The 19,387-nt window shown below is 36.4% G+C and overlaps 3 protein-coding genes across 3 annotated transcripts; 1 reads left to right on the forward strand and 2 right to left on the reverse strand.

Moving 5' to 3' along the window:
• Positions 1 to 6,206: 6,206 nt before the first annotated feature.
• On the forward strand, positions 6,207 to 13,806 carry LOC145219529 (uncharacterized). The gene is made up of 4 exons (XM_080086883.1): positions 6,207 to 7,149; positions 11,039 to 12,018; positions 12,513 to 12,750; positions 13,269 to 13,806. Exons 1-4 carry the CDS (start codon positions 6,274 to 6,276, stop codon positions 13,764 to 13,766), a joined length of 2,592 nt encoding a protein of 863 aa, XP_079943009.1. The 5' UTR covers positions 6,207 to 6,273; the 3' UTR covers positions 13,767 to 13,806.
• A 398-nt stretch (positions 13,807 to 14,204) lies between these two features.
• Positions 14,205 to 14,933, reverse strand: LOC145219530 (uncharacterized). The gene has a single exon (XM_080086884.1). It carries the CDS (start codon positions 14,931 to 14,933, stop codon positions 14,205 to 14,207), a length of 729 nt encoding a protein of 242 aa, XP_079943010.1.
• Positions 14,934 to 16,000: 1,067 nt separating this feature from the next.
• LOC145219532 (zinc finger MYM-type protein 1-like) lies at positions 16,001 to 17,488 on the reverse strand. The gene has a single exon (XM_080086885.1). It carries the CDS (start codon positions 17,486 to 17,488, stop codon positions 16,001 to 16,003), a length of 1,488 nt encoding a protein of 495 aa, XP_079943011.1.
• Positions 17,489 to 19,387: the final 1,899 nt, after the last annotated feature.

The raw sequence follows: 19,387 nt of genomic DNA on the forward strand, positions 1-19,387 counted from the left end.
AAATAAAATTTGTTATAGTGGAAAAATTAATGTACTTTGTCTACCTATTTACAAAACGTCCTGGTTCCATTTTCTTACTACAAAGCTATTGCGGTTTTCCAACCTCACTTTACGGCAGTCTGAACAATAAATGCAACGACTCCAAATGCAAGTAAGTCTCAGAAAAGCATCGATTTCCGCCTTTTTCGTGACTTAAAGCTGTTACGGTTTCTATCGATTCTGCCATATGAAGACACAAGGCGTACAGCTTGCATGGGGAATTGCTACGGGACATGTTACCAATGTCTAGTGCCGGGAACATTATGACCATTGGACATATTGGCCTGGAAGTCTCATTAAGTATTGCACTATAACTGATCAATACTTCAACGACCAGGTCAGCCTTTCTTTGTCCTTAACCTTCTGAACTTAGACGTATTTCCTAATTGCGATTAATAGCAGTTGATTACTAATTTTATTCAAACAGTTCCGAGAGGCTTTAACAAACGGCTAGTAAAAACTGGTAGCCTATAATTTTCTAAAGCTATAAGCCAACCCGTTTCAATCCTTTTTGAGATGATTCAGTAGGAATTGGAAGATGTTTAACTCGATGCAGGATATAACATACAACATCCATATTTTCGAGTTCTTATGAAAAAAAACTTAAATCTCACTTGACCCTCATTAATCTACAAGTTTTGGAAACCTATAAAGCAGGGGTTTCCAACACGTGGCACGCGTGCCAAAAGTGGCACGCAGAGCATTTGAAAATGGCACAAAAGGTTTTATACATTTAAATGGTATATTCGGATTGGGTCGTTCTCGTTAAGACGTTTAAGACATGGTTAGGAAAAAAGTACCAAACTTTGGCCCGCGAGTTAATTTTAAAACCAAAATTGGCACGGCGGTGTGTTCGAGTTGGACACCCCTGCTATAAAGTACATAAGAAACAAAAAAGTTGTCAATAAGGCAGCGGTTCTCAAACTGGGATCCGGGGTCATTTAGATTTAAGGTTCCGTGAGGCAAATTTCGGGGGACCGCGAAATGGTTGAAGTTCTTTTATAATCTTATTTGGCGTCCGTTTGTGCCATTGAATCAGTTTAAATCAAAGTAGAATCGAGAATCGCCTGGCTCTATTGCTACGCAATAGCCTTTATTGCAGGGGTGGCCAAGCGGTCAAAGCCCAAGAGCCATATTTTTTATTGTGTTACCACAAAGAGCCACATTATACACATAAGCACATTTGTTACATGACTCGTCCCTTCCTCACACACAGAGACCTGTGCTTAGCCAGATCTATTCTAAATGCCGCACACCAACATAATAATGACCCCATTTGACTTGTACAGACCACGGGCCAGTAATTTTTGAACAATAAATGGTCAGTGCAAACACTGTCTCTCACACAAAACTCTTATTTCAAAGATTCCATCAAACAAAAACATATTAATTAAAATAGCCCCTTTTTTCTCATTCTATAAATAACATGCGGTGAAATTCATTTCTGGTGAATTGCTAAAATCTTTTTTCACAGCCATTTTGAGGGCTAACTTGACAAAAATTGTTAGTTTAAAAGATTTTCCCTGCTGAAGAAACTTGAATTGTCTAGTTGTCCAAGTCTGGTTACAGATTCAAGTAATAGGGTTTAAACCACTTAAAACGAACAAATTGCTATTTTTTACCAAACACAACCTGCTACCGTACGTGTGATAAGTAAAATATATGTACACAATTTACTGTCATTCGAAGCCATTATTATTATTATTTAACACACTTGAAAAATGCTTATTCTCTTCGGGTGATATATTACTTTGCAAACACTAAACATAACTGAAAAACCACCCGCATAGAACGAAATGAGAAAACGCCGAAGGCTTGGTGACTTGGAAATGTACACAGAAGTATTTGGTTGATCTGGTAATCTATAGTCCGCGGGGAACAACACAACAAACTTTTTTCACGCGAGGAATTATGTGTGAGTAGGCGTTTTCATGAAACGCCCACCTAAATTATTTCGGTTCGTTGAAGGAACTGACTCACTTTGTTCACAAGCAAAACAGTGATAATTGATTATAATCAACGGCGTATGATAAACTGTAACGCACTCATGCAGACCCACCGAAAAGCGCAAGAATTCAAGACACTCCATTACCAGAACGTCCGTGTGACCATTCGAAGACTGAAACAATGACTGCAGGTTCCATAGTATAGGCTACCGTAACTCAACGTTTTGGAAAGTCATTTCTTTTAGTCGCCTTACAATGTTACGCACTACTGCATTTCGTTACAATAAAAAAAAAACGAATGTACGACTTTCAGGATTTTGTTTAGTAAAATTACAATCTATCAGATTTTGGAATAAACCGTAAAAAAAAAAGTTTTTATATTTACCCTACTGCTAATGGCAACCAATGTTTGTAATGTTCCAACAAGTCTAAAAACATTATTACTTTACTTCTGAAACAACTCGGTTAAAAAAAAACGAAAATGTGAAACTTTTACAAATAATTTTGGCACAGTAGGATTTTAGCATTTATTGAAACAAATTACCAACTTTTAGCTCTTTAGCGCCCTTTGGCGTTTAATTTCAGTTGCTAAAAATTCGCGAGGAGAAAGCGATATATTTCAGTAAAGCAATAATGATCACAACAACCAAACCAATGTGCAGCTATGACTGCTATATATTGATACTGTTATCTTTTGCCTTTTGTTAGATATGTCTTTCAAATTTGTAAAAATTTTGTCACGCTGGCCGTCCCGGATGTACCAACCGACATGCGTAATTCCAGCGGTTTTATAAAAACATAGCCGAAGTTATTTGCGTTGTAACAACCCGCCCCTGTAACAACTTACCCCACTCTCCCCTATCCAGGTTGAAACCAAACTTAATGAGAACTACAGTGTTTTTTTTAGTGACAAACTGCTTTGTATAAATAATAACACAAAAAAGAAACTTACCTTCTTGCCAGACAATCAAATCCACTAAAAGTCATGCGCGAGACTTTACCAGGCGATCCTAGTAGTAGTAAGCCTACTGCAGCCTTGTAAGTTACAAGCGATGATAAACAAGCAGATATTATTCCTGCGAGCAATCAACGCAAAACGCCTCAGACTGTGTAGCCTATCACCAGGGTTGCCAGATAGTGTCGACTGGATTCGGACAATATTTGTCTTAAAATCGGACATTTTAGGACAAAAAAAGCTAGAGCGTATAATTGCAAACAAGGTATCAATATCGAGGTGACAAAGTGGAGGACGTAAAACATAACAAACTTCCTATGTTTGACAAAAAAATGACATGTTTAAAATAATATTTAGTCGGCAATTGCAACACGTTGCTGTATCGTTTATCATTGGTTTAGCAACGTTAAAAAATGTTTCGTTAAGTTGCTGCTTTATATCACCTTAGATAACCATTTATTACAATACAATTGCATTGTACACAATAATGGCCAGACATTCACTGGCATAAAATTATGTGTTTAACGTCATAAACAAGGCACTAACCAAAACAAGTTGCAGTTTTAAGCCACGTCTTGTCGTAAAAAAAGGTTTGCAACCTTCAAAAAATAGGATTTTCGGACATATAGCAAAATTCGGACATATTAGGACAAAAAACTAAATGTCCTAATGATTTTTAGGCGTCGGACACAGCATGTGCAATTAGGCCAATTTATCGTTTTTTGACCGAATTTTAGGCCACCTGGCAACCCTGATCAAACACCAAATGTGACAAATTGTGGCTGTACATATACTGTAGAAGGAATCATAACTACTGGGTAGCAGTTCATTTTGTTAGTTTTGCCACTGAAAAGATTTAAAAATGAAACATGCAATAGGTTTTGTATATCAGACCAAACTTGAATTTACATTACTATATTCTTTAATAAAAAATATATATTTCAATCAGTAACAGGTTCAATCTTTATAATGAGCGATTTGTTGATGATTGTAGAGACGTCAATTTTCCAACCAGATATTTATTTGCCCTGGTAAGCTGATCTTCTAAAGCTTTCGATTGAAGCAAGGGATTAACAGTGCTGTTGATTGGAAACAACATACAAGCGCACAGCACATAAGCATCTGGTGGTATATTGAAAAACAAAATAAGGACTACAGTCATAAATAAGGGCATTTCTTAGAAATAAGGACAATTAACTATTCTAAGACATAGCCCTTTAAAATACGGACAGATCTTAGAAATAAGGACGGTATGGCAACCCTGGGTATAACTGTATGTTTCAGTGACGGAGAAAAATAATGTATTATGTATTGATTGGTTATTTCCTGCGATCGCAAAACCACACCAGTAACATTGCATGCAAGCAAGACAAATCTGCGGCTTCTGCCACCCTAACAATTAAAACACGCAATGTTTTAAAGCAGTCACATGGTCCTGAACTGGTTATGAGAAAACAAGACAGTCAGTGGCCTAATAAAACGATTTAAGTAGTGTTTATTTTGTAGAAGGTTATTTAATTCCAACTAATTTTACCACCTTGTTTTCCGGTAATTGTTGTTAGGTATACGTGTATTAGTAGGTTCTGGACCATTTCGCAGTTAAGAAATGTTTTTTTTTACGTTCCAAGAAAAGAAAACATGCCAAAGTCTTTTTTGTTTCTATCTGTGCTTGCGTTGGCTGTTTAATTATTTGTGCTATTTTCGATCGTGGCAACGTGTATCTTGTAACCTGCATTGCAAAACAGTTAAGAAACGGATAATTATTATTTTGTATAATGGCTAAATTTTTGCTGCTTCAAAAATCGTTTTGTATTTCGTCATTACAAATTAACGAAAAGCGCTTCACATACTTTGTGAAATGTTCCATGTTCGAAAACGAGATTAGTTTTCAAACGGGCGTAAAGCATACACTGCCGAAATCCATTTCCGAACTATCCAGTAAACCTGCTCATCTCTTGCTGTGAGCTCTGATGTCAAACTGGTAAATTGCTTCCTGTAACACGATAACGTGCAAAAATCGTAAGTCGCAGCTGCACAACCGATTACTGCCTAAATTACTTGTGTACGAACAGCTGATCACAGTAGCCCAGCACAGTAGTGGGTTTTGCAGTTGCGAGGTAAAGCCAACGCGTAGTTGAATTCATAGGACGAATTTGTTTGTCTACTATAATAACGAGAAATGATTGAAGTGGCCAATTAGGTGCTTTTGAAGTGCAGTAAATTGAGCAAGCGACACAAAAGGTAATATAGTTCCACAAAGATTTGGGTGTAAAAGTTGGTACTTGTTTTAACAGTGCTTGTTTAAAATCTTGCTTTAGTTCATTTTTGCTTCAAGCAAATTTTGAAGTCTTTCCTGACCAATATGTGAACTGATTTATGGTTCGTTGGTTTAGGACAGGGGTGCACAACCTAAGATGTGTATTAAAATATATGCACTGGGGACGATGACGTAAATAAAACTCTTTTGCTAAATATTTTGATTTTAAAATTGCTTTCAACAGATTTTGTGGCCTGAAAAGAGTATTACCAGAATATTATCAATATAAGGCAGACATTTTGAACCCCTGTTGTGTGCAAACAATGCGGAAAAAACAGGCACCAAAAGCGACACAATATTATAAATGATAATGACGTCATAAACAGTTAGGACTGATCGTTAAGATTGTTGAGTTCGATCTTCGCGTCTAGTTGAAGCAGTGGTTCCCAACCTTTTTGTGGTCACGGACCCCTTTAATAAATTTTATAGGTCCGCAGACCCCCTAAGTAAGTTAGTCTTGCTATGTTTTTCGTTTCCTGCACAATACTTTCGCTTTTGGGGGCAGAATTTAAATTAACGTTCACAGTCTTTAAATCTCAATAAAGTTCTGCAGAGCCAGGGAGACGAACCCGAACCCGCGAACCGGTTTGAGCGGTTAATTTCATTAAACCTGATAGTTAATTATGATATTTTAAAACCCCGAACGGGAGTCGAACCCTATATTTTGTTTGGCGTTGGACCCGAACCGAACTAGTAAAAATGCAGTCTGATTGATATTTGTGATTTTTTGTACTAAAGAATAGATAACATTTACAGTGCGTGTCAACAATAACAGTGCACGGGCAAAATTCTTTGAATTTTGATAAGATCAGGCAGATGATGGGTAGAATTCAACTGAAACGAAAAAAAATTAACCGGTTCCAACTAGCGGATAGTGGTCCGAAGATAAACGCATTGCTTCTGCGCAGTTCCATCTTACAATAACATATTAATTGCCAAGTCGTCGTTATTTGCATGGCATTTATAACGCTAACATAACATAGATGTCCACTTTTCTGCAGTAGTTGGAAACAAAAATGTTGACACACACCGAGAAACCTCTACGATGCGATGTTTGTGAAAAAAGATATTCTCAGGCTGGAAGTTTGAAAAAACACATGTTGGTACAACACACTAAAGAAAAACCTCATCGATGTGATGTTTGTGAAAAACAATTTAACCGAGAAGATGCTTTGAAAACACACATGTTGACACACACCAACAAGAAATCTCTTCAATGTCCCAATTGTGAGAAAAGATTCGGTATCAGTGGAAATTTGAAACGACACATGTTGACACACACTAAAGAGAAACCACATCGATGTAGTGTATGCGAAAAAAGATTTGCCCATGTATATTTAAAAAAACACATGTTGACACATTATAACGAGAAACCTCATCGATGTCATGTTTGTGAAAAAAGATTTCGTTTTGGTGGATACTTAAGAACAAACATGTTAACACACACCAAAGAGAAACCTTATCGATGTGAAACTTGTGAAAAAAGATTTAACCAAGGTGCACATTTGAAAAAACACATGATGACACACACTAAAGAGAAACCTCACCGATGTGATTTTTGTGAAAAAAGATTTTCTGAAGATGGAAGTCGAAAAAAACACATGTTGAAACACACAAACGATGAGAAACCTTATCGATGTGATGTTTGTGAAAAACGATTTAGCCAAGGTGGAAATTTAAAAAGACACATGTTGACACACACCAAAGAGAAACCTCTTCAATGTCCCATTTGTGAGCAAAGTTTTGGTCACAGTGGAAATTTGAAAAAACACATTTCGATCCACAACACCAACAAGAAACCTTATCGATGTGCTGTTTGTGAAAAAAGATTTGCCCAATGTGAATATTTGAAAAGACACTCTTTGATTCACACCAGTGTAACCCCATCGATGTGACATTTGTGAGAAAAGATTTCGCGAACTTGGAACTTTGAAAAGACACATATTGACCCACACCAATGAGAAACCCCATCGATGTGATGTTTGTAATCAAGGATATAGCCGAAAAGGTGGTTTGAAAAAACACATGTTGACACACACTGGTGAAAAATTATCTATGTGATGTTTTTTGGGGAAGGTTTTGTTAATCCAAATAACAATTCTTGAACCCCAAAATCCATTGTCTTACCTTTGTACATACATATACAATTCGTTCTGTTGGTGGAAAAAATCGAAACAAAATAAGCATATTCTAAATAAAACACAATATTTTTCCCTTCATAATTCTTTGGAAAACTCGCGGTCCATGCAAAATGTATTCAGTGCTATGAGATAATTTTCTCCCTGCAAAGTTGTTTTTACAACCAGATGCATGATGATCTGATTTCGCACGATTACAAACAATTGACTTGGCTTGGATTCGTGACATTAATATCCTGCATTGGACTTAAGAAATAGCCATGACGATTGTTATGTGATATAGCGATGTTAATTAAATATTGTTTTGTGCGGTGTTTGTATAAAATTTTTCAGTGCCAAACATTTAACCAATGCTTGATACAATAGTTACTACATAACCTTGTTTGTCCTACTACACTGAATTGCTCAATAGCCCTTTAGTCGCTTGCTTGTTTGCCACGTCGAAGCTACAAGGGTCCTTTGCGGTTGCCCAGTTACATTTCTGTTCTACCATCTGATTTACTCAGAATTGTATTCTCCAACGCATTACTGCAGTTGTGGATTTGCTCAGTTTAGTATCAAATAAACAAAACCAAACAAGTTCTGCAGGATCAATTCAGTCCAAGGCCTGAACACTCAAGTCGAAAACCTTAATACTTACAAAACTGGTAATTGGAATTTTGTATGAGAACTAATTTTTTACTTCAGACGACTTTACGTATATAGCTTTTGCATACTTTGTAAAATGATCCATATTCGAAACTGAAAATCTGTTTAATTGTACGAAACTACATTAAAATAAATTACAAAAACAAACCGATTCCCAGGAAGATGTTTATTTTCAATTTTCGGGTAGAGTTGTTGTAACTCAGTATACAACAATGTAGGCGCTGTAATAACATTACTTGGCATGAGACAACAATCAGAAATTTTGACGAAATGAATCCCCTAAAGATAGGGTACACCACAGTCTTATAGTTCCCTCCAAAACCACACAAGAACATTATTGGAGTTACATTGAAAAGTAACCATGTAACACCAATATAGTCACTAAAGAGACAGAAATGGTGCCTATTTTACCTTTCTGAATCATTAATATACTCATTTAAACGCCTTCTCAAACAGACAACTGATTATTACATAAGTCCAAATCCTGGTTCACATGTAGTTGCTTGTCGAAATGCATCTTGCATCTTTACACACGTATTAATGTGAACAAGAAAGTTAATGCACATTGCACAAGTACTAACAGTGGCCAATCATTTACAATCGGTTGGGCACTCCTGCACAAACTGCACTTTCTTTTCTTGTGGCAATCCAAGAGGTGTAATTTTTTCACAGCCGGTTACAAACTTCATAACCACGCTTTTCTGGATTTAAAACATTTCACAATTAATATGTTACCTTAAATACCACAAAGGTGCACACTACCTGTAATGTGTACACACCAAATAACATTCCGAAAATTCTTCCAATGTTATAATGATTAAGCATTTTAACACTAACTTTGTAACAATAAGGATAAGAAATATATAATGTTTTGGGCCAGTCAACTACAACCTAACAATTCTACCATCATTTTCAAATATAAAGACAACACTAATCATTATGAAAACACATATCTATGAAGTCAAGACAAGCTTTGTACACATCGATTTCCTTTATTTTGTTGTTGCTGCCATCATCAGAAAAAAATAGGCCGAACAATGTAAGAAATATGCTACTGTTCCATGAATAATGGTCAGAGCTACAGAAAAGAGATTGAAATAGGCTCTGATTTTCCCGAATGATCAACATTATGCCATTGCATTGTAAACCAACGCTAATGTAGTCTAGTACAGTAAGCAACGGGTCAACCTCGCATTTGATGAAAATAGATCTGCAAAACAGGTTATTTGATAACTTTAAGTAGCTTGGCATGCTGTGATTTAATATACCTCTATCTGTTTCTGTGCAAACCTAAGTGTTCAGTTTATAATGTGTACTTAACCATACTACAATGATCGTATCATTCAAAAGATTCACAAAAATGAATACAGTTTTTTTAGAGTGTGTGGTGGAAATGAATTTTTTACCTGTGTATTATGACTAAATCCATAATTGTTCAAAAAATGTTTTGTATGATGACTAAAGCTTGCCTTTGCTTTTTCAACAATCGTTTTGTGTTTCCTCAGTACCATTTAACGCAAATGGCTTGACATACTTTGTAAATAAATCAATTTTGAAACGATAACAACAAACGCAACATGATTGCTTTCGCAAGCCAAAAATGGTTCTCCATCTCCACCATAACGGAAATTTCACAAAATTTTAAGCCTTGCAATAATTATAAAAACAGCAATTAGTGACATCTAGTCCCTTTGTGATACATATTCAAATATTTTTTCGGTTTTTCTTTACGTTGAAGCATTTTGGTCGAAACGTTTTTTCTTTGAAACATAGATTTAAAGTTTAATATTCGGAAACATTTTTTACATATAAAACCGAAACAAGGTTTTTTTGATCAGTCGCAAAATTAGGCGCTTTCCGTGGAGTAAGGGTGTTAAATCTTTTTTAAGTTCAAAATATACTTTTAACAGCGAATTTATTTTAATTGTTTGTTTATATAACAACAGCACCAAACAAAATAACACAATGTGAGTCATCATTTGGTGTGTAGTGGTGGTATCCAACTTCGTTGCGTGTTTCGATTTTGGTTGTGATGTTCTACAATTGTTCACGAAATCAATTTCGAAATCCCACCTGTTGCCAGTACTCTCAGCCAGTTGCCTGTATCTTTGTTTCTAAGTTCATGGAAGGTAGCTAATCTTGCCATGCATCGAATTGCTTCCTGTAATACAAAAACGTGGTATAGCCGTAAGTCGCAGCTGGTTGCACATCCCGTTAATGTCTACATTACTTTGTTTACAGGCAACAACTGATCTTTGTAGCCCTGTTAAGGTTTACAGTGGCGAGGAAAAGCTAGTGTGTTATGTTAGTTATATTCAAAGGACGAATTTGTTTGTCTGTCATGTTTAGAACACACTGTTTCAATCAATTTACCAGGGGTTTGTTATGTTAAATTGGGAAAAGTAAAAAAGTCATTCAGAGCGTTACCTAGAAGTTCAAAAAAAAAAAACAAAGCTTTGGACTTAAGTGTTGATACTTGGAAACACTGATATATAATATTGATTGGCTTGAATAGAAGGATGACTTTAGTCAACTTTGATTACAAGCCAAATGTCAAATCACTTTAACTGTTGCGTAGATCTTAGTTACTATTTATTGTAGATTTTTTTGCAATCTCAAGGCTTTGAAAAGTTCAAGATCCATTTCCATTACAATTACCTGTCTTAAATCGAACAAATGTATTGCAGACGTGACATCAACCGCTTCACGCACAGATAAGAACTTTTTGACTGAAAAAATAGTTTCTGACGTATTTACGCGAAATAAAATACTTTGATTCAATATTTACGCGAAAATAAATACATTGATTCAATACTGGAAAAAACGATTTGGCTATTTTATAAGTGCCACAGGAATACGTCCGATTAGTTGTGTGGCCCAGTTTGTAACCAATATAAAAGACAATTTTTTTCAGGTAGTATTATTGTTGTTTAATTGTGTCAGGCGACTCACCCTAAAAATAAACCTGATAAATGTAATGTTTGTGTAAAAACTATTTGTAACAAGTAAACATTTGAAAACACACATGTTGACACAAACCAATGGGAAACCTCATCGATGTGATGTTTGTGAAAAGAGCTTTGCCCAAAGCGGAAATTTAAAAAACCACATGTTGACACACACCAAAGAGAAACCTCATCGCTGCATTGTTTGCGAAAAAAGATTTGGGCAAAGAGGAAGTGTAAAAATACACATGTTGACACACACCAAAGAAAAACCTTATCATTGTAATGTTTGTGAAAAAAGATTTAGTCAAGTTGGGACTTTAAAAAGACACATGATGACACACAACAAAGATAAGCCACATCGATGTGATGTTTGTGAAAAAAGATTTAGTCAAGTTGGGACTTTAAAAAGACACATGATGACACACAACAAAGATAAGCCACATCGATGTGATGTATGTGAAAAAAGATTTAGTCAAGTTGGGACTTTAAAAAGACACATGATGACACACAACAAAGATAAGCCACATCGATGTGATGTTTGTGAAAAAAGATTTAGTCAAGTTGGGACTTTGAAAAGACACATGTGGAAACACGCCGCAGTGAAACCTCATCGATGTGATGTTTGTGAAAAAAAATTTTGCCAAGTAAAGACTTTAAAAACACACATGTTGACTCACAGAAATCGGAAACCTCATCGGTGTCATGTTTGTGAAAAATGCTTTAACCAACGTAGTCATTTGAAAAGGCACATGCTGACACACACCGGAGAAAAAATCCATCGATGTGATGTTTGTGAAAAAAGATTTCGCCAAGTTGGGGTTTTAAAAAGACACACGATGACACACAACAAAGAGAAGCCACATGAATGCGTTTTTTGTGATAAAAGATTTAGTCGGCGTGGAAATTTAAAAAATCACATTTTGACACATACCAAAGAGAAACCACATCGCTGCATTGTTTGCGAAAAACGCTTTAGCGAAAGTGGAAGTTTGAAAAGACACATGCTGAGACACACCAGTGAAAAACCGTACGCATAATAAAATACTTTGATTCAATATTTACGCGAAAGTAAATACATTGATTCAATACTGGAAAAAACGATTTGGCTATTTTGTAAGTGCCACAGGAATACGTCCGATTAGTTGTGTGGCCCAGTTTGTAACCAATATAAAAGACAATTTTTTTCAGGTAGTATTATTGTTGTTTAATTGTGTCAGGCGACTCACACTAAAAATAAACCTGATAAATGTAATGTTTGTGTAAAAACTATTTGTAACAAGTAAACATTTGAAAACACACATGTTGACACAAACCAATGAGAAACCTCATCGATATGATGTTTGTGAAAAGAGCTTTGCCCAAAGCGGAAATTTAAAAAACCACATGTTGACACACACCAAAGAGAAACCTCATCGCTGCATTGTTTGCGAAAAAAGATTTGGGCAAAGAGGAAGTGTAAAAATACACATGTTGACACACACCAAAGAAAAAACCTTATCATTGTAATGTTTGTGAAAAAAGATTTAGTCAAGTTGGGACTTTAAAAAGACACATGATGACACACAACAAAGATAAGCCACATCGATGTGATGTTTGTGAAAAAAGATTTAGTCAAGTTGGGACTTTAAAAAGACACATGATGACACACAACAAAGATAAGCCACATCGATGTGATGTTTGTGAAAAAAGATTTAGTCAAGTTGGGACTTTAAAAAGACACATGTGGAAACACGCCGCAGTGAAACCTCATCGATGTGATGTTTGTGAAAAAAGATTTTGCCAAGTAAAGACTTTAAAAACACACATGTTGACTCACAGAAATCGGAAACTTCATCGGTGTCATGTTTGTGAAAAATGCTTTAACCAACGTAGTCATTTGAAAAGGCACATGCTGACACACATCGGAGAAAAAACCCATCGATGTGATGTTTGTGAAAAAAGATTTCGCCAAGTTGGGGTTTTAAAAAGACACACGATGACACACAACAAAGAGAAGCCACATGAATGCGTTTTTTGTGATAAAAGATTTAGTCGGCGTGGAAATTTAAAAAATCACATTTTGACACATACCAAAGAGAAACCACATCGCTGCATTGTTTGCGAAAAACACTTTAGCGAAAGTGGAAGTTTGAAAAGACACATGCTGAGACACACCAGTGAAAAACCGTATCGTTGTGATGTTTGTGAAAAAAGATTTCGCGATAGAGGAAGTGTAAAAACACACATTTTGATACACACGAATGAGAAACCTCATCAATGTAATGTTTGTGAAAAAAGATTTCGTCAAGTTGGGACTTTAAAGAGACACACATCATAGAGAAACCTTATCAATGTGAAGTTTGTGAAAAAAGATTTAGTCATCGTGAAAGTTTGAAACTGCACACACTGACACACACCAAAGATAAACCTCATCGATGTGATGTTTGTGAAAAAAGATTTCGCCATGTTGGGACTTTAAAAACTCACATGATGACACACACCAAAGAAAAACCATATCAGTGCATTGTTTGTGAAAAAAAATTTAACCAAACTGGAAATTTAAAATCACACATGTTGACACACAACAATGAGAATCCTTATCGATGTAATGTGTGTGAAAAATGCTTTAACCAAACTGGAAATTTAAAAACACACATGTTGATACACACAAATGAGAAACCTTATCGATGTGATGTTTGTGAAGAAAGATTTTCCCGAAGTAATCACTTAAAAACACACATGTTGACACACACCAAAAAACCTCAGTATGTGATGTTTGTAAAAATACACTGTTAGTAAAATTGGGTAACTAACACCCAAAATCATTGGGTACTTCTATGCCAAACAGGGTACATTCGTGGGGACATCCACTACATTTTTTTGGGTGATTGATACCCAAACCAACTTGGGTATCACACTTACTTACCCAATTTTCGTTTTTGGGTATTATAATTTTCCACCCAAAGGCTATATTGGGTAGCTGTGGTCAGTGGGGTAGGAACATATGCTGCCGCCCCTGGCTTTCGTTGAAAATGCCGCCCTAAGTAGGCTGCAGCAAATTTTGAATTAGTTTCATGTTCAAGCAATCTTTTCAATAAAAATATTTACAAATAATGTGCCGTGTGTCAGAAGTTCTATATTGCTCGAGAAAGAAGCCTCACTGTCTCAGCGTTAAGGCCAAAAATAAAAAATGGAGAACAAATGTACTAGGCAAATGAAAGATCAATAGCCGCCTCAAAATTGAACTTTTCGAGCTTTCGCCGAAGCAAAATCAGCGATAATGTCTTCGAAATCAAGTTCTTGAACGTAGTCTCTTTCTATTGAAAGAATCGATAGAGCTGATAGCCGATCATCATTCATGGTAAGACGTAAATACGACTTTATCATTTTGAGCTTTGAGAAACTCCTCTCACAGCTCGCAATTGAAACACCAATAGTAAGGTAAAGTTTAAGACACAAACATAAATATGGTGTCGAATCGAGTAGGTGTGATTTAGCTAACCACTGTAAGACATCAAACGCTGTTGCATTACGATCAAACGTGGTTTCACTGCTTCGCACCAGCCTCTTAAATCTGTCAATTTCCACAGCTAATTCTTTAAAGTCCACCTCGTCGTCATAAGTGCTTTCAAAAGCGTTGGTGAATCCATTGTGACTTTCGCTTTGCAGCAGCGCGTGAGGATTCAAAAATCCAAACATATCATTCAAGTGGTGTATGCCCGTAAACCTAGTTTCAGCTTCAAGTTTAAATCTGTCCAAAGCTTGAAGCATGCATCGTCTTACTTCTCCAACAACACTAAGGCCAGCATCTTCAGCGTGTTCGCCAGGCATTCTCTTTTTTCTGCGAACTCTCCGATCTTCAACTGGAATCTCTAGCTCTGCGCATTTTTTAATCGCTGCATCCACAGAACTTTTAACCAGATTATCTCGTTCTTCCACTAAAAAGTTGACAAACTCTTTCATCTTGTTAGCGCTAACAGCAGTCCTTTTTGCTGCAAGTAAGTTTGAGTATCATGAGATTCTCGCAGGATTACTTTCCAAAAACATAAGAAGGAAAAGAAAGAAAAATTCTGAATCGCTTCTAGAATACTATGAGCGTCACCTCGTGTATTAAGATTTTCGTTTGGATTACATAGTTCCTCTAGAGCAGCGGTTCCCAAACTTTTTCGAAAATTTTGCCTGGTGGACCCTTTGCAATTATTTTGATATTTCGCGGCCCTATAAAAATCAAAGAATGCTATAGAAAAAATGCAAAGCCATTGTTTCTTCTAGCAAAGTGGTTCTTGACGTTTTTTCCTTGCTGCACCCCTTTCAAATCACTAACCAATTTTCGCACCCCCTTTCAAATCACTGACCAATTTTCGCTCCTCCTTATGTAATCGCTTAAATAGAATAGACCTAACAAACCGTAATGTTTCAGCATCCCCGCACCCCTTGGGGGTGCATGCACCCCAGGTTAAGAACCCCTGTTCTAGTACATTGGTGCAGTCACGATTCTTTTTATGTAACAACTTTCTAACTTAGTGGTTTTCAAACTTTTTCGTTGTTTTTTCGAAACGGTCACTTTGCCATTATATCGAGGACTCGCGGAACTTAAGCCTGAAGGTGTATTTTAGCAATACGAAAGTTTATTTACAGAATTAGCCTATTAGGTATGCAAAATTACACATAACAAAGATCCAAAGACGGTTTGTGACATCACAGACAAGACAGAAAACATTACGATAGTGCGCAAACAATTGCATTCTTGGTAGTTGTTATGCAATAAAGGCTATCTATTGTATAGTAATGGAGGCAGTGGATCTCTAATTGTACTTTGATTTAAACCTATTCATTGACACAAATTGACGCCAAATAAGACTATAGAGTAGACGCACGTCAACCCTTTCGCGGACCCCACAAAATTGCTTCACGGACCCCTAAAGGTCCGCGGACCCCAGTTTGGGAACCGCTGCTCTAGAGCATCCATAATCTCATCAAAACCTGCGTAAAGGGCCTTTACAGCAGCGTGATGTGCGCTCCATCGCGTATCAATCACTCGCTTCAGCGCGATTGGCGCATGCTTTAGAAGGACCATCCCATCTATGAGTAGAGGCAGCAAAAAAAGCATACAATCTTTCCAAAACAGCGAAAAATCTGTCGCTTAATTGCGACGATCCGACGGCATGAACACCTGCAAGATTCAGTGTGTGATTTCCACACGGTACGAATAGTGCTTTTGGATTTATGTTTTTAATTTTTTGCTGAACTCCAGCATGAATTCCCGACATAGTAGATGCGTTATCGTAGCCTTGTCCCCTACACATCATCACATCTAAGTTGTTTAGTTCAAGTTCATCTAGAATAGATTGAGAAATTTCAGCTGCCGTTTTTCCGCTCAACGGAAAGAAATTCAAAAACGATTCCTTCAGTTGGGCAATACTGTTTTTGATTGTTACATATCTGACTATAAGAGTCATTTGATCAGTATGTGATATGTCCGGAGTACTGTCGCACATAATCGCAAAATATTTAGCTTCGCGCACCTCTTCAAGAACGATGTTTTTGACTTTTTTACTGAGAAGCAAAATAAGCTCATTTTGAATAGTGGGCGAAAGATAAGTAGTTGTCATCTTCTTAGAAATACGAATATCAGAAAGGTGTTTGCTGAGTACGGGACTATATTTTGCCAGAAGCTTCACGGTCTCTAAAAAATTCCCTTGGTTGTTGGATTCAAAAGCTTCACGATGTCCTCGAAAAGGAAGGTTTTGCTTGCTCAGAAATAATATGACATCAACAATGCTTTCTAAAATTGCTTTCCACTTTTTTCGCTCTTCATCCATATGTTTCTGCAGGTTCTTGTCAATTGTTTGTTGCAATTGTAGTCTCATTGCAAGCTCTTTCCATTTTTCCATGCATTCTTTGTGGATTTTGGAATTCTCATGCTCAAATATGCGTGGATTTAAATGCCAAAAATTATTGAAACATTTTGTGATAAATAAAGCATAGTCAGTAAAGTGGAACAACTTACAACAATAACAATACAATCCAGATTCCTTTTTCGAATATAATAACCAACTTCTCAAAATTCTGTCACCGTTTTTGAGTATTTTATAGAACCATTCTTTGGAAACACTTCTTCGCTCAAGCTTAGTGCTATCTCCAACTTTAATTATTCTGCTGCTGGAAGCAAATGGGCCTTCCTTGTTTTGATACTTTTCTGGTCCTGCTTTGACTAGCTCAACTCTCAAATGGTGATCTATAACTTCAGGCCAAGAGGCTACATCATTGGGCAAATTGTTGACTACTGCAACTGCTTCGTCGTTATTTTTACCTTCGTCTCCATATATATCTGGCAATGCATAATTGATTTCATTGGTATTACTTTTGATAGACCCTGTTTCTTGCGTTTCTGCTGATAAGCTGATCTTTTCAGTATCTCTCTGGAGCTCATCGTTATTGTCTGGGTTTTTATTTGAGTCGTTTTCTGGTAATGTTAAAGAAACATTTGAACAAGAAGAGGTTACAAATTTTAGCATAGCTCCCTCGTGCTTTTTTAATTCTGTTTCTCTTGATTTCTTCTTTAAAAAAAAAAGCTCCACTCTCTTTGACACGTTTCATTTTCGAGTCTAAATGAACACTTGTATAATTGAACCACAACCTGTCATTTAAACGTTTACAATTAATAACAACCCAAACGTTTACAATAAAGGGGACACTTCTGTCTAAAAACCGATTTCGATATACAGTCACTCGAGTCATTAACCTTGAACACAAGCTGTAGAATTCAAGCACTGTGCCAATCCTACCTTTTAGTCTCTTGACTGGCAGAATAAGAGCGGTTAGTTTCACATGCACTTTATTGAAATGAAGAGTGATTTAAAACGATTTTCGACCACCTAAGTCCTAAACCAAATAGAATAGGGAACGTCATAAATACAAAATAGTCCAAACAATCTTACTTGCAGAACATAAAAGTATGCACCATAACACAACTTAATATGATCACAACTAACTCAGATGCCATTGTGACACTAACTGGACTACACGTGCAGAAACAAAGAGACTGTTAAAGTGGGACACATACAAGGTTAGCAGTTGTGACGTAACAATGCATGTATGGTGTAATGGCTGCAACGACGGGAAAGTTTTTTGTTGTAGATGAGCGTTATTGTCCGTTACACAAGCCATAGCATGCAATAATCCCCACATATTATGTATTGTTGGAAAGGGTATGAACTTTGGCATCACATTACAGTCATCAATTTGATGAAAAGCAATTAGGAAAAGAAAAAATGCAGCTCAAACAGACATTTTTGAAATTTTACCAAATTCCATATTCAGAATCCTGATAAAATTTCCTTTTTTACAAGAACAAAAAAAGTTTTTTAAAAAATAATGACTTTTATCCAGAAGTGTCCCCTTAAGTCATTTTGCCGCCCCCTTACAGCCTGGCGCAGAGCCAGAACCGCCAAGTGGCTGCTACGCCACTGGCTGTGGTTTGTACCTTATTTAATGTTCTGGGTACATTCGTGGGGACACCCAACTTTGTTGGGTAAAGATTACCCAAATAAAATTCTATCCAGCTTTCACCACACAAATATAAAAAAATGTGTATTTGAAAGAACCGTGCCGGAAAAAAAACAAAGTGTATTTGAAAGAACTGTGCTGGAAGGAAAAAAACAAAAAAGGAATTGTTAAAGAAATCATTGCAAAGCAAACACTGCAAAGTATTAAACAGTTTGGCCTATTTTCATTGTCAATTCTTTGACAGAATCATTAACACCTGCTGTCTGGATACCTAACAATAGGTTTGAAGAAAGAAACTGAAGTGCCAAATGAACATGAGGACAATATTCATAGTTAAACACATAGTAGTATGCAAACTAACCAATATATGCCTGTGTTAGGCTTTTCACTTCTATCAGTGGTTGTTTTTCACAAAAAGGCGGAGTTTCTTGACTTCTTCTACATTGCCTAATACTGCAATGAATGGCTGGTGGCGATTCGGAACAGCTTTAATGATTTCATCTATAGTTGTGTTTTCCTACAAAAGCAAAATATGTCATAAGATTGAACTCAAAGAAGACCTTTTCAATGTCTCAATCACAATTTATTGCCACCACAACTTACCGGGTACAGGTCAAGCGGATACCTCTCGCTGCAGTATTCCTTTTTGGTGTTTGACCGAATAATATTGCACAAAAGCCAAGATCGAAAAATGATCTGTTGATTTTTTCGAGTGAATACGGTTGTTGGTAATATGATTTTAAACGAAAATGAGCATGTAATCTTGACATTTTTTTAAAGTTTTTCTGTAATAAAACCAAATATCTTACAAACTGGGAATTGCTCTTCATTTTTTAATACGATCTTTTGCAAAATTCGTTTGACCTGCACAGATGTGGTCTTTTGTTTGGCATAGTTAACAATGCTCT

This window comes from Phallusia mammillata, chromosome 3, assembly GCF_965637545.1.
Source record: "Phallusia mammillata chromosome 3, kaPhaMamm4.hap1.1, whole genome shotgun sequence".
Taxonomy (NCBI): domain Eukaryota; kingdom Metazoa; phylum Chordata; class Ascidiacea; order Phlebobranchia; family Ascidiidae; genus Phallusia; species Phallusia mammillata.